The sequence below is a fragment of the Mercenaria mercenaria genome, unplaced genomic scaffold (genome assembly GCF_021730395.1).
Source record: "Mercenaria mercenaria strain notata unplaced genomic scaffold, MADL_Memer_1 contig_2067, whole genome shotgun sequence".
Lineage (NCBI taxonomy): Eukaryota > Metazoa > Mollusca > Bivalvia > Venerida > Veneridae > Mercenaria > Mercenaria mercenaria.
In genome coordinates, this window is record NW_026460100.1 from 46330 (window position 1) to 62720 (window position 16391).

A 16391-nucleotide genomic window follows, 5' to 3' on the forward strand; every position below is an offset into this window, starting at 1 on the left:
GAGTGTGTCACGTTTCGATCGACATTTGAGATTAATAATTGATTGAAATTTTGATTGACAGTTCCCTCGCTTGATTATTGCACATGCTCTATATTTTTCGTGTTGACATCTGTGTAGCAGGAAGAGTGTTATACTGGTCACTAATGAAATTTTGATTCATTTTCCAGAGACAGAGTTTCAAATATAGAAAGACATGATTAAGTCTAGAAATTTATTTCTAAGTCCTTAAAATTATGCTATATATTTTGTATCTGTTTCCGCAAAGAATGACAACTCTTGCCTTAGGATTTCTTATAGTGTTCGCTGTCTTTTGTTATTAAAATGAATACCTAAACAAACTAGAGTAATAAAAAAAACAAGAGCTGTCCGTAAGACAGCCAAGCTCGTCTTTTCGAAATATTGTCCAGGAAGCAGGAAAACATTACCCAAAATGTTAAATATCAGACGAGTTTTGAGTTCAAAAGGGGACATAATTTGACCAAAATGCATATTAGAGTTATGTGTCTTGATGCTATTAACTAGTTTTATAACCCCGAAGGCACATGTGAAGTTTCAATTCAATATCTGCATTAGTTTTGGAGATAGTAACTTGCATGTAAAACTTAAACCAGAATTTTAAGTAAAAAAAGGGCATGATTTGCCAAAAATACATGTCAGAGTTATGGGACTTGACCCAGTGAGGTTGGTAATTGATCTAAAAGATGAAAAAGTTTGAAATCTATATGCTTTTAAGTAATAGCTGTATACGTACTTGCACGCAAACCTTTAACCAGGATTTTCTAAGTTCAAAGGGGGCATGATTTGGCTAAAATGAAGGTCATAGTTATGGGACTTGATGCTATCAACTAGTTTTATAACCCCAAAGACACATGTGAAGTTTCAATTCAATATCTGCATTAGCTTTGGAGATAATAACTTGCATGTAAAACATTAACCAGGATTTTCTAAGTCCAAAAGGGGGCATAATATTCCCAAAATACATGTCAGAGTTATGAGACTTGACCCAGTGAGGTTGGTAATTGATCTAGAAAAAGAAAAATTAAGTTTCAAATCTATACGGCTTTTGGTAATAGCTGGAGAAAAGGGGACATAATTTGACCAAAATGCAGGTCGGAGTTATGGGACTTGATGCTTTCAATTAGTTTTATAACCCCGAAGACAGATATTAAGTTTCAATTCAATATCTGCATTAGTTTTGGAGATAGTAACTTGCATGTAAAACTTTAACCAGGATTTTCTAAGTTCGAAAGGGGGCATAATTTGCCTAAAATACATGTCAGAGTTATGGAACTTGACCCAGTGTGGTTGGTAATTTATCCCAAAATGAAGGTCAGAGTTATGGGACTTGGTGCTATCAACTAGTTTTATAACCCCGAAGAGTTTCAATTCAATATCTGCATTAGTTTTGTAGATAGTAACTTGCATGTTAAACTTCAACCAGAATTTTCTAAGTCCAAAAAGGGGCATATTTGCTCAAAATACAGGTCAGAGTTATGGAACTTGACCGAGTGAGGTTGGTAATTGACCTAGAAAAAGAAAAAATAAGTTTCAAAGCTATATGCCTTTAAATGATAGCTGTATGTACTTGCATACAAAAACTTAACCAAGGTGTGACGTCGACGCTGACGCCGACGCCAGGGTGAGTAGAATTGCTAGACTATTCTTCGAATAGTCGAGCTAATGACGTTTGCCTCTTTATAAAAGGCATTAAAGGGTAAAATCATAAATACAAGGGAGGCTTCCGATACAAAAATGCAACTAGATCTACTTATGACCTTTTCCTGAGATTCATCATTTTAAATCTGTTGAGTTTTTAAATAAAAAAAGTTCGGCCATTGAATATGATGTGATCTTCAACAGAAACAGAATATTGAAATGGGCCCTTCTCTGGACTCTATTTCCTCAACTAGCCAAGCCAGAGAAGAAATTTTATTGTCAGCTAATTTATGGCAAAAATACTTTTGAAAAGCCGATAATAGAATGAAATATCACTTAGCATTTTATTACGAAGATACTACAGTTTTGCCTGTATTAAAATGTCGCGTGTAAAACCTGACAGGTAGGATAAGTAAAGGTGCAATTATATCGATCTGTATTAATTACCTTTTCTAACATTTTCAGCTCTATACTATTCAAACAAACGTAAAGTGATATCAATTGCTGAAATTGTATCGCATTTAATTACACAGCGCATGTTGAAAAATCAGGGACATTGACTTTCTGTTTAAATACATGAATAAAAAAGGAAGTAAAATTTATTTAGGTTTAACACATATATATATCCTTTATATAATGAAGGTCAAAGGAAACCAGTTAAAATTTAAATTCCACAGCGCACATAGGCCGAGTTTCGTACGTAAGAAAATATTGAATGATTTTATATGTGCATTTGATATTAGATCGACATTCCATATTTTTTATTTTCAATCAATATGATCAGTTAACTTGAGCAAGGTAAAATAAAGAGAACGTTTGACGTTATTTTATCTCTTAAATTAAACATTTATTTACTGAAAGTGGTTAATAAGCCATTCAAATAGTTCGTCCAAAACATATTATGTTCTGTACTATCTAAATGTCTAACCGATTTCAATATTACAAATGTATGGTGGCATATTTCTGCTAATCACATATCCACTTATTTATCTCGAAATGTTTCGTAAAAATGTCACTTATTCAGGCAAGTGCCCACTACTGCCATCCACATATTCACTTACGTTAACTAGGTATCCTGGTCAGTTATGATCGGCAATTTTATCGTCCCCTATCATTACGGAATGAATGAGAATACATAATTTTTAAGGGGCATAACAATTATGCAAATGTATCATTCACAAACCATTAGCGGTGGAGGTAGGGGATGAGGTGGAAATACACTCATTCATTCTGTCACAGGGTGAGAAAATTGTGAAGCCAGACCAAAACTCGAACCGGGGCCTCGGAATACCGTTCCGATAACCTACCGACTGAGCTACCCGACCGCCAGCACATTTTCTCCCCGTTCAATATTCAAGTTCTATATCGTGACATATTTCGCCACCATTTTGAAATTCGTCCCCGAATTTCAGCGGGTACTTTATAAATCAAGAAATTACAGCAGTGTAAATGCCGTCACGGCCCCACGTTGGGCGCCAAATGTTACAGGATGAGAAAAATGTGCAGCAAGACCGGGACTCGAACTCGGGGCCTCGTTAATCGCCAATTTGGTACGAATATTAACTGGATATCAAGAAAACTTTCACAATAACCACTTATTGATGTGAATATGTGGATGGCAGAAGTGGGCACTAACAGGCAGTTTTGACCTGTTAACATAATTATCTGGATAACACGCAATTTTGCCACTTGCCAGATAATAACTGGATATGTGACATTTTTAGAGAAAACTGCCTACATAAATAAGTGGACATGTGGTTGGCAAAAATATGCCACCATACAAATGTCAAGACTCAATTGACCTGTACTTAATCATCTGCGGATGTCTCTAAAATTATTATTTTTACTTTGAGCATGTATAAATGTTGTTCTGTTCAACAGCCATGAACAGCCACAAACCACCAGAGTATGCAACATTTCCTTTTTTGTCGTGTTGGGTTTTCCACTTTTATCGTTCAACATTTGTGTGTAAAATAATGTAATTAAAGTTATTTTTATAGTAAACAAAACATTTCAAAATCATTTCAGAATTTTCATGTTGAAAAAAGAATATACTTTAGTGAAATATGAGGACAAGGAAACTGCACTCTGTGTATCAATGAGGGTTCCATGTACACCGCCATATGAACACATCTGCGGATGTCTCTAAATTGTTGTTTTATTTGTACTTGTAACATATGCAAATGTTGAGTTCTGCTCAACCCGGGTCTAAAAGGCGTGGACGTACCATGCCTTTCCACTATAGTCCATTAACAGGCTTAAGCAAACCGAGCCTGCAACATTTAAATTTATGTCGTGTTTGGCGACCTGTAGAGTTTCCACTTTTTCTGTTTTTATTTTTTTCATACATATGACCATATCATTTGTTACGTTCTTTTCAAATATTTTGTCCTATTTTAAAACTGAATGTTATTTAGTTTGCGTTTAAAACAACTAGGGCTGACGGATCAAATGTCAGCTAAGCCCATTTCGTAGATGAAGAAGCATTTTGAATAGCATTAGACAAATTACAACTTATTGATTAGAAAACATATGGTTGTAGGCACAAAAATCTATGTTCAAATCGGAAAAATAGCCAAGAGGTAACGTGTACATGTATAGAATTTGACCATGTTATTAAGCGTTGGTTCGAGTCTCATATTAGGCAAGTCTTTTTTCAATTAAATTTAATCGCATCAAGTACTATTTTTATCATAATTATTGACGTACACGGACATTGGCAAATACCAACTAATCGTTATTATCGACAACTCGTGCTGTCTAAATGGAAGATCTGATAATTTTGCCCTGCATTCTGCTAATTTGCAATCAGACCATCTTTGTGTTTTTGTTTATATGCATCATCATCAATTTGGCACGACAACTATTGACTCTTGCAGAATGTATAAGAGAAAACTTTTTTTAAATGCCTGTTCGGTCAATTACAAAATTTGAGGAAACAAGGTGTGCAAAAAAAACTTCAAAGAAAACGTAAGAGAAATTCTGTAAAGTATCGAAATATGAATCAAAGACACTTTACAATTTAATTATCTAAAACGGTATTGCGGAGTTTGGACTCGAACCCATGCTTTTATAAAACGAACAACGTGGCATCATTTATATCTCTACGTTACCATTGCAGTATTACTCATTTACAATTAAAGTTGTCATTTTTATTTGAATCTTTGTTTTTCAGTTCAACAACTTGTTTGAGGATGTCTAAACACTCTTCTCACCCTCACAAATGAACGTAGCTGATATTTGATCCGTAAGACCTAATTGGTTTTTTTTCCTACATGAACCACATCTGGACTTTTTGTAGATCCAAAAACCTCGAAAGTTTAATAATGAGTCACCCTAAATGGTATAAAAAAGTTTTTACTTTTAAAATGCAACAAAATTAAATATCTTGCCATTGTTATAAAGGGTCAAATTCATCAATCTGCAGTTACGCATTTTCCTTGTTCATAAACAAAAATGAAACTTATAATCCACTTTATAACATACTATATTAACTACAATTGCAATGTATAAAACATGATATTAAAGAAAATATATTTAAACTTGTAAGGAGGTTTAATCATTAAGCAGTCATAAGAAATATTAAAAAAATATTTCAAAATTTACTCACTGAATATTTTCCGGATAACTTTCCACCCATTTCTGCCGTGCAAAACCGTTTTTACCGACGTTTAAATTTTATGACATAATAATATTATATGTTTTTCCTAAAATGTTATTTTTAGGACACAGCTTACATGTTATTGTAGTATCTATGTTGACGGAAGAAATGTCGCTATTTTAGGTTGCAGTAGAGTAAGTTCAAGAAAAGGGTATAATTTGTTAGATGAGTTTAACGCCAACTCACATTGTGTCCTACATTATGTGCTATGGTGGAGGAGGAATACAGCTGTCTCTCTGGGCATTATTTTAGACACGGACAGAAACCTGGATAAAACACGACCTTTCGTAAAGCAGAAGATGATTTCCAAACATTAAACATTTCTAAATCAATTGCTGGGTCCTAGAACCTATATCGGTGACGATGCAAGTTATTCGAAGTCAGACGGAGAATGGTCTAGACTCGAAGTCAGGCGGATTTATGGTCTACACTCGAAGTCAGACGGAGAGTGGTCTACACTCAAAGTCAGGCGGAGATTGCTCTAGACTCGAAGTCAGGCGGAGAGTGGTCTACACTCGAAGTCAGGCGGAGAATGGTCTAGACTCAAAGTCAGGCGGAGAATGGTCTAGACTCAAAGTCAGGCGGAGAATGGTCAAGACACATTGTTATGAGGCTTCTAGGATTTTGCCGGGTTTGTTATCAAAGCGATGTAAAATTCAAGAAAAGTATTTTTCAATAGTGTCCTTTGAATAAATGATTAAGAATGGTGGTAATCGTGCCCGTGTATTTAGTTTAACAGGGCGATGAAACAAGACTTTGTATGATACATGCTGCACTTTTAAGGTATTATTTTCAACTTATGTAAGACAATGATATAAACAGAGAAGATATGTACCATCGCTTTTCGGTTGGAAATGCGTAGTTCCGTGCACTTATATTTTTGTCAACAATAGATGAAGGTATCTCGATGTATTTTGTGAGAAGAAATTTACCATTTAGATTCTGCTGTTTTGCAAAATGTTTAACAAAATGTTCAGTGCTCAGTTTAAAACTGTGTAAAATCTTCAAGGCCACGTCCCTTGTATTTTATGTATGCATGACTGGGTGTAATAGTCACATGATATTATGAAAACTCAGCTTATTCTTGTTAGAATGTACACATAGAAGGTACATAGTGCAATGTGAAAATGAGATTGTATCAGGCCTGTTTTACACTGACACAAATACTGTACCACTGTGCATGACCACAGGAAGGCGATGGTACGATGGTGAAAACGCGATGGTACGATGATGAGAACGCGATGGTACGATGATTATAACGCGATGGTACGATAATGGTACGATGATGATAACGCGATGGTACGATGGTATAAATGCGATAATACGATGGTGAAAACGCGATGGTACACTGATGATAACGTGATGGTAAGATGGTGAAAACGCGATAATACAATGGTGAAAACACGATGGTACGATGGTGAAAACACGATAATACGATGGTGAAAACGCGATAATACGATGGTGAAAACGCGATGGTACGATGATGATAACGCGATGGTACGATGGTGAAAACGCGATAATACGATGGTGAAAACGCGATGGTACGATGATGATAACGCAATGGTACGATGGTGAAAACGCAATAATACGATGGTGAAAACGCGATGGTACGATGGTGAAAACGCGATGGTACAATGGTGAAAACACGATGGTACGATGATGTTACGCGAAGTCGTCCAAAAACTCGCTGTTAGTTACACAGTGAAACTTCGTTCGCTCAAACTCGGATAATTCGTACACCACCCTTCCCTCGGACTCGTCGTCAGGTCAGGCCAATATCCCTGTAAAATATATTACGTCCGATGGCTGTAACTACCGATAACTCGAACAAATTTTGCTGGTCATGTCGAGTTCGAGCGAACGAATTTCGAATGTACTTGCTTAGAAATGAAAAGAATGCATTCCCATAGACACTGGAGCCCCGCGACATGTATCTTTTAAGCTTATGTTATAAAAAACTAATATATATACGAACAAAATTATCAACTATAAGACAGGAACCGAAATAAGCTGATAAGTATTGAATATCTTTGTTCAATAATCATGTACTTCAAACATGGATAAAATTATCACTCGAAGCAAACGCATCAAATTACGCGAAGTCCTATCAATTGCTACTGTTCAAACTGTAAGTTCAATGAAGTGCTTTCAAAAAATCCTTGAAACAAGAAACATATAAATGCGACTTATACCAGGCTTTTTAAATCAAAATCCTTTATTAAGAAATCAAGTTGCGTTTTAATGGCTCTTGTTCGTTATTATGCGAATAAATGAGTTTCTTAATTTAGAAACAATGCATTCAGCTGAAATGTAAAGATTTGATTTTCATTCCTTTTTAAATCAACTTTATTTTAGTCGATTTAGGTTAATTCCTGCTACATTACGTCCGATTCTGTCAGTTCAAAACAAATTCATGATAGTTTTAATAAATAAAATCTGCCTATAAGTCACCGAATTCGACTTTACATTAAATTTCTGTTATAAGGTCACTTACTGTTTCTGTTGCTCTACTTTGCTGTGGTTGTCTAGGTTCCAAAAGCGGCTTATAATAGTAGTGAGGTTGGCTGTGTGTTTCCAATATATAGAGGATATTACATGAGTGTCTTTTCATATTGAATTTATTAAACGAGTTGAATAAAATAAAAAAATGCGAGGCTCTGCCGAGTATTTTATCAATTTTATTCAACGAGTTTAATAAATTCAATGTGGAAAGTCACAAATGTAATATTCTTTTTATCACATGCTAGCCTTTCCTGTCGGAACATCAAAAATTCTACTTTCTTTTATTATATATATAAACAAGTCAATTTGACCAACGTCTCATGTACTATAAATGACGTCGACGTCAAAGCTTTATTACACTAGTGTATTATCATTTTTATTTAATGGCTTTATTACACTCCCGCGACGTCAAACATGTGATAAATTTCCATCGTGAATCGGGGAATATTCATATCCATACAAGTCTTGCGAACATACAAGATGAATTATTATCAATAGTGCAACATCGGGCATTTCCGTATTCTCCGGCAAATACGCTATTGCGTAGCATAAAGGCCGAGGTGATCAGATTGGAATTATTATCTTTACGCAACAAAATCTAGTTCTAAAGGTAAAGGTAAATTTTATTTACCGTCGCTTTGTGAAACATTTAACATAAGCTCTGTAGAGCTTTTGAGCGACCCTATTTTAACAACAGTTAAAACCAATTATACCTTACCCCTAGCAATTTGCTGGTACCCATTTACAGCTGGGTCGATTGAGGCAATCGTGATAAAGTGCCTTGCCCAAGGACACACCGCAATGGGAGTAGCAAGGATTCGAAACAGGGGCCTTCACCTCCGTAGGAAAGCGTCTTAACCCTCTCGACCACTGCGTCCGCAGTTCTGTATAACTACGCGCATTTTAAATCTCAAAACATTGACATAGACCTTTGACCCGTGCCTATATGATTTATTCCAGATCTATTTATCTTTTTTTTTATTTTTCAAATTTAAAAAAGTGTTTCGACTTGGTTTTTGGTCATTTAGGGATGAAGGATTGTGGAGTCCACTCAAGGTAGTTCTACTTACATGTAATACCACAGTCAAACATACGGCGCGGATAGCTACGTCTGCCTACGGATAGAAACGTAGTAACCCGTAGCTATCCGCGCCGTATGTATGACTGGGGTATAAGCATGAATAGTGTTGCACAGTTCATATCTTTCACGATCTTACTCGGGTTCTTTTATTGCGTTGCGTTCTGTGCTATCAAAGGTATTTTTATTTATTTATTTATTTATTTATTATTCATTAGAAGTTGTATATATAGAAATCAGTAAAACATAAGATCAATGCATCCAATGACTATGTATTTACAAAACAAGTGAAATATATAGACAAGCCATTAGATGGGAAAAACAGCAGACGGATAAAGTTTAGAGTGTACACTTACAAACAAGAGTGTCTATAACAAGTGCGTGATCTTCCTTATTGGCCTATTGCTACTTCATAACAATGACAAATATATGAGTTGTACGCCATAATTATCATTCTATTAAGTATATTGTTACTACGCCGATAAAATATTTGTGCATGGCTGATATGGGAGGAAAGTTTTCCAGAAAAAAAAAATAGTGAGTAAATGTTTTCACAGTTTTTAGCCGATAACTAAAATACTATAGAATTTCACCGTGACTATGGTCTCAAAATATAGGTTTAACTTCCAAATTGCTACTTTTTCCTTAATAATAAACTTCTTTTTGCAGACAATTTGACAGTAGCTTGTTATTTGTAGCACTAGGCACTGAGCTATGTAGGACTAGACTACTAGTAAATAAAAGAGTTAATCTTATTGCATGTAATTAAAATCGGTCAGCATTACCTATTGTTAAAGTATTAGTTGTGATGTGGTCGATAGTTATTATTATTCTATGCTTTTCGATGCAATACTGGGAATTTTCAGTGAGATCTAGGCCTAGTTTGATCATCTACTATTGTAACTACTTGGGCATCGAACTGTCTCTAGTCTTTGACGAATATGGATTTTTTTCTTTTTAAACTAAAGTTCAACTTGTGGGTAAAAGTGGTTCCTCTAGTTTCAAAATGGCGGAGAAAGATTAGAAAATGTTAAGAAGGCTGTGGAATTATTGTGTTAGGCAAGATCCTATCGGTGCAGCCACATTTGTATAACTACTTCTGGCATTAGAACAAGCTGAAGTTTCTGCTCCAAACTTTTTGAACATGTCTAGTGGTGACAAACTTAAATATTTATTCACAAATGATGGTTTATCAAGAATTTTAGCCAAAACCTGTTTTTTAATTCTTCACAGAAGACAATTTTACTTATGTAAATAGTCATTCTGTTTTTACATAAACTAACACTTTTTTACTATACTTTAGAAGTAACTGCTAATGAAGTTATCCTCGATCTAACTGGGGATGAGCAGTAATTTTAGAACACTTCTTAAGTTAGTTTTGACTTTTCATTGTTATCGGTAATTATGTGCATAATATAAATGATGTATATTGTATGTAATATGAGAGTTTTTGTGATATTTTAAATATGTGAATATTATTATACTTGTATATCACAGTCTCTTGTAATTCCGATTGGAATGGCCTGTACATTGTCCATGTCTTGAAATGATATTTATAACCTGAATGGATGAGACTTTGATAAAGATTATTATTATTTAAGAGAGCAGTACGCGGTCGGCATTAATTATCCCACATTGGATGTACGCACACATTGAATGTAAGCTGTTAAACATGGGTTAAACCTAGCCTAACCACAAATTTGCGTTGATACCAGTGCGGGAAAAAGCATAAAAAATTGAGAAATATCAGGTAATAGTAGAGCGAATGTACTGTATATACTTAGCACTTCATCATGTGACATTTTCAGCCTGCCAATATCATTGTTATTATGATAAAACTCGTTTTAGGTCACTAAATTTTATGACAAAAATGGCCCAAAATGCACAGTCTAAAACAGGTATATATTTTTAAAGCATGCAACCAGACGAAAATTATGGAGGTGAGAAAAGTGTCTCATAACCGGTTACCTCGTTTTCGCAAATTGAGTTGAATCTAGACGGTTGAATGACCGATTCCATTTCGTCCTACCTCGAGCACGGGTCTCAATACCATACTGGTCCCCGCCACTTTAAGTATGTTCGGTCACGAGCATGTGCTATACTTAACAATAGTAACTGATCAAGCTAGGCCAAACTTTTTACCCGTCACATTACTTGTACACTACGTTTTTCGCGTATGACAAAACATTACAGATATTTTATTAACGTAAACAATATATATATATATCTTGGTAATGGAACATGATAGGCAAACACGTTTATAAGCATTAGCAGAGAATGAACAAATATTCTGATTTTAACCATTGCGATGTTACAAGAATATTTCAACAATATCACTATCTAAACATTGTCAATATTATTATGTATAGAAATAAATACAAAAAGATAATTTGCATTTACGAATTTAGAAAATGTAAGTTGTGTACTACATGGTGATCAAATGAATCACTATATATTATATGACTGATGTAATCACAAACAAGCACATTCCTTACAATGACTCGTTTCTCTAGTTATTAACTAATGTTATATATTTATACAAATTAAGTAATTAAAAGTAGATTTATTACTTGATTATAACAATGCTAAAAAAGATATACATAGTTGTATGAGTATAGTAAAATCGTGTTATGAACTTTGTACGTAATTCTTTGTAAACTCTACATTTAAGAACAAAATGAAATTTATCTTCAACTTCATATTAAGATCGCATATCTAACATTAGTGTTCATGTCTTTCTTCCCTGGCTATGTCATACCTAGCAAACTTTATACGTAACTTGTGCAGATATACGGAGTTTCGTTAGACAATTTTACATAATAATCTATTTAAATATTTTCTATACAAAAACTTGTTTTAACATGTGAATATTAAGTGTTTAAAACTTCATTGTAGCAATGTCGACACATCAGTTTCGCTTTATACAAGCTATAATTCTTTGTAAAAATGGGAACAAATGTTTTGGCTTCAGATTGACCAGGTATGTTCCAAATATCAGAAAAACCATATTCGTTAAAATGTCTTTCTTTCACATAATATGCCCATTTTTCAGATCATTATGGTTACACAGTTCCAACGCACTTTGGTAAATACTTTTCAAAATAACATTATCTTTATTTGATAATTTAAACCAGCCATAAATAATATGAAAATATCTATTTATGTACAACGGATGGCGTCCAAGGATATACATAATTTAAAATAGAGCCTTCAAACTAGTCAGACAGTTGAAGCGATATAAATGGAGTTAATATCACTTCATGACTTTTAAAGATTTGACAACGATACATTGAGTATTAAGAACAAATGAAACAGTATAGGTATTAAGAACCATTAAATAATTTAAAATAATTTACAACTTCTAGTGGTTTATCATAATTATACCACTTCTCATGTGGAGTTATTTAATTTGATGGGTCCCCTCTTTCGAAATTCAGCAACTTTTGTTTTAGCAGTATTTACTTCAAGCTCCCAGTAACAGCAACATGATGTAAAGTATTTAGACTGTTTTGTGAGTCTTCTTGAGTTTGGCCAACAATGACCATGTTAAAAGCAAATAATAGAAAAATTATACTCAAATCGTACAATGAAAGTCCGCTGTCATGCTTACCTTGTAAAACAATTCATGGTCTTCTACAAACAGAGCAAAAATGATGAGGGGTTATTAGTTATTAGTCTTATAAAAATAAATCAGAAAGTAGATTGCAATATTCAAAATATTTCCAGTAATCTCTAGGTTTTGATTCTCGTAGACTAATTCCATTTGTAGTAATCTTTTCTTTGAGCACAACATTTTATACACATTTTTAAGGTAACACAAAATAATATGATTTATATATGACTTATTACAATTAAAACTATGCAATACTTGTTTATATGCATTTTTCGCATTGATACACACAGCACTTAACCACTTATTATCTTTATTGCTATAAGTATGCTTGAACATCGGATCGGCCACATCACAAATGATATCTGAACAATTCAATACAATCATGGTCCAAAGGAACTGATTGCTAATAACGGTATTAAAGTCTGATAACCTTCCAATAATGCCCCCTTTGAAGAAATCTGTATGCTCTTGTTTCCATCTCTGATATGTATTACATGCATTTATTGTGAACAATAACAGAGCATGGTCACTAAACATATTAAACTGGCTAATTTGGAAAGAGCTCAATACTTTAAAATCAGTTTGTTTAAGCAATAGATAATCAATTGTACTATTTGGTTGGCGACTATAGTAAGTATATGACCCTCAATCATAATCCGAACCTCATAAGCCGTTAGCCATGCGCATGTTGATTTGCATAAATCAAGCATTTTAACTATTCGTACATCACGGACCAGCGTGCAAAGTGGAGCATTCAATATTGCGAACTGTTCACTCACATACAGCGTAATCACGGTTATTACCTACATGACAGTTCAAAAACCATACCCCAGCAATTTCTTTTGACCCTTCTATGCCTTCTGAAAAATTATAACATGTAAAATCATTCAGCTCAATACTCAAATCTTTATCAGTCCACGATCAAGACAAAATATTGATATCAATATCATTTTTTTTTAGTTACAAAATCAGTATCATTCAATTTTCTATCAGTAAGACCTTTACAGTTTTGCTCCATTCTCCGGTAAATCCTAGGCGCGGGCCGGTATAATGAAGTATTTTTTTACCCCATAGAATAATGACCCCCCCCCCCCCCCCCCGGTCATTATTCTATAGAAAAAGTGATCCCCAGGTCATAGTATTATGACCTCCAGATCATAGTACTCTGACTCCCCCACGTGAAGTAAACTGAACCTCACGAAGAATATTGACTCCCATAAAAAAACGACGCCCGGTCATTTTGTCAAATTTAGTATTTCATGTATCTAAGGCCTAATTGCTGCATTTTATGCCATCACTCGGGGGAGGGTGGGGGCATATAGATTTGCCCTTGTCCGTCCGTCCGTCCTTCCGTTTGACCATTAGCCCCAGACACCATCACTTGACACAGAAATCAGAGCATTCCGCAACGGGAAAAGGGATTCTATTTCTAGACGCTGTATCTTGGTGTATACATTTTTTTTCAGGAAAATAACAATTAACAATACGTTCACAAAACACACCAGAGTCAATAATCCCTGCAAACTTCGGTATGAAGTAATTCTTCAGAAGAAAACTGCACAAGAAACTGCTAGCATAGAACTTAGTATTAATAAAAACGTAGCAGTGGCAGTAAAGTACGGTAGCGGCAACAATAGAAAGTAGTAGTAGTAGTAGTAGTAGTAGTAGTGACAGTGGTAGTGACAGTTGCAGCAGCAGAGGAATAAGTGACAGCAACAACAGCAGCAGGAGAAGAAGAGGTAGATGTACAAGACGTATTAGTGGAAGCAGGTATAGTAGTATCAGTAGTATCAGTAGTAGCAGTTGTAGTAGTAGCAGTTGTAGTAGTAGTAGTAGTAGTAGTAGAAGAAGAAGTACATGTAGTAATAGCAATAGAAGTAGCGGCACCAGTAGTAGTAGTACAATCAAAATGTTAACTATTGGCAATGGAGGGTATTAGAGTTGTAGATCTAATAAAATTGTCCGTTAGGTTTGGTGGGGATCACGTTTTAATATATATTATCTTCGAAAGTCTTTTTAGGAGCCGGTGTTTTACACGGAAAGAGTAACTTTTTTAAATAGAATAATGTCAGGGAATCGATATTGTATGAGAGTTCGAATGTAGTAATTTCGGCAGTGAGTATTTTACATGGAAGGAGTCACTTTTTCTATAGAATAATAACCGGGGTCGTTATTCTATGAGATTCGAAGGGAGTCATCTTTAGGGAGTCAGTATTTTACTTGGAGGGGTCAGTTTTTCTATAGAATAATGACCGGGTTGTCGTTATTCTATAGAGTTTTCAAAAACAGTCAGTTTTTTATAAGAGGAGTCAATATTTTACAGGAAAGGAGTCACATTTTCTATAGAATAATGACCGAGGGGTCGTTATTCTATGGGGGTCGAAATACTTCATTACACCGGCTTGTCGTTGATATACAATGTATCGTATGAAATCCATGCTATGCTACCCTCCTCCTTGAAAAATAATAAACTCAGTTTGGAATTTCATCATAATTTTGTTCAACGAAAGAAGACTCGGTGAATTTCATAGACGCCTGCACAACTATGTATGGCATCGAATAGCATTTTTGATATATGAATATTCGGTCAACCATCAGCGACTCGCATAAATTCTACTTTAGTTTACACCGGAAACAATTGATTACTAGAAGTGTGCCCATGGGATCACTGTACATGGTTTTATGACTTAAGGTAATTCTTTTAAATATATGCACCACAAACTTTAAAGCACTTAAATGTGTATTTTTCACTAAGTGAAGGACAATAACTCCAGCCTAGCTGAGCGAAACCCCGAAGAGAACACCCGAAGCACAACTTGCTACATAACAATCCTCTAAAGTTCAATGAAACCAGATCAATTACATTTCGAGATACATGGGACACATTATTCTAATTTTATTGACTCGAGGAACATAACTCATGTCTTGCAAAGTGAAATAAAAACCTCAAGTGCACAAGTTAACATTCCTTCATGGTTTCATGGCTCTAGGTGGACTATGTTTTTAGATTATATGCAGCAGAAACTTCTTAGCAATTTATGTATATTTTCACTAAGACAAGCATCATAACTCTGGTCTGGTTAAGTGAAATCCCAAACAAAACACCAGGGGCACAACTTCATATGCTATATAGAAAACTCCTAATGTTTTTTGACTCTATGTCAAATGCTTTTTGAAATACATGCGACACAAACTTTCTTGTCAAGGGCCATAACTCTGTTTAAGCTGAGTAATATCTCTAACAAAACCCAAGGTGCACAGCTTCACATTCTGAATTATATTCCAGTAATATTTCATAATCATGAGTCAAATATCTGAGTCTGAGATATATGCGACACAAACTTAGGCCCTTTTTATGCATGCTTTTCACAAAGTCAAGGGTCATAAATCTGGTCTTGCTGTGTGATATACAAATTAAAACCTCCCGTGCTGAATAGCAATCATGTGATGTTGAGGACTATGGATCAAATACCTTTTTAAATATGCACGACCCAATTCGGACTGATGGGCAATTCTAACAACGCCCCACCCCCACCCCTTCCCCTCCATATTTATTTTTGTGGGGCGGGTCACAAAAATGCACATACTGCTTCTAATACATCCAGATACAAGTTTTTTTCTACAATTTCTTTATTTCTTTACAAAAAAGTATTTGAATTTTTATGGGCCTAGACTTTGCACCACGCACTTTGCTTCTTCTATGTAATCTCAATCCTCCTTAATTTGTTTTAACCCACCCCCACTTAAAACAAAAGAAAAAAACAATGAGGGTCAAGCGTTTTTATCTTCGTCATCTTTTTTTCTACTAATCAGCAAACTATCCATAAAAAACGTCCTAAGAGGCTTTTCCGGAGTTTTAAAAGCGTTTAGAATAGCAGTTT

The 16391-nt window shown here is 34.8% G+C and overlaps 1 protein-coding gene across 2 annotated transcripts in view; it reads right to left on the reverse strand.

Moving 5' to 3' along the window:
* Positions 1–5349, reverse strand: part of LOC128552128 (uncharacterized) — a 36243-nt gene extending 30894 nt beyond the window's left edge. The window contains exon 1 of one of the 2 annotated variants that reach the window (XM_053533148.1): positions 5267–5349. In XM_053533148.1, coding sequence (XP_053389123.1) covers positions 5267–5296 — 30 coding nt within the window. In that variant the 5' untranslated portion in view covers positions 5297–5349. The remainder of the gene's footprint in view (positions 1–5266) is intronic. The other variant, XM_053533147.1, reaches the window with a different exon arrangement.
* Between the last annotated feature and the right edge of the window lie 11042 nt (positions 5350–16391).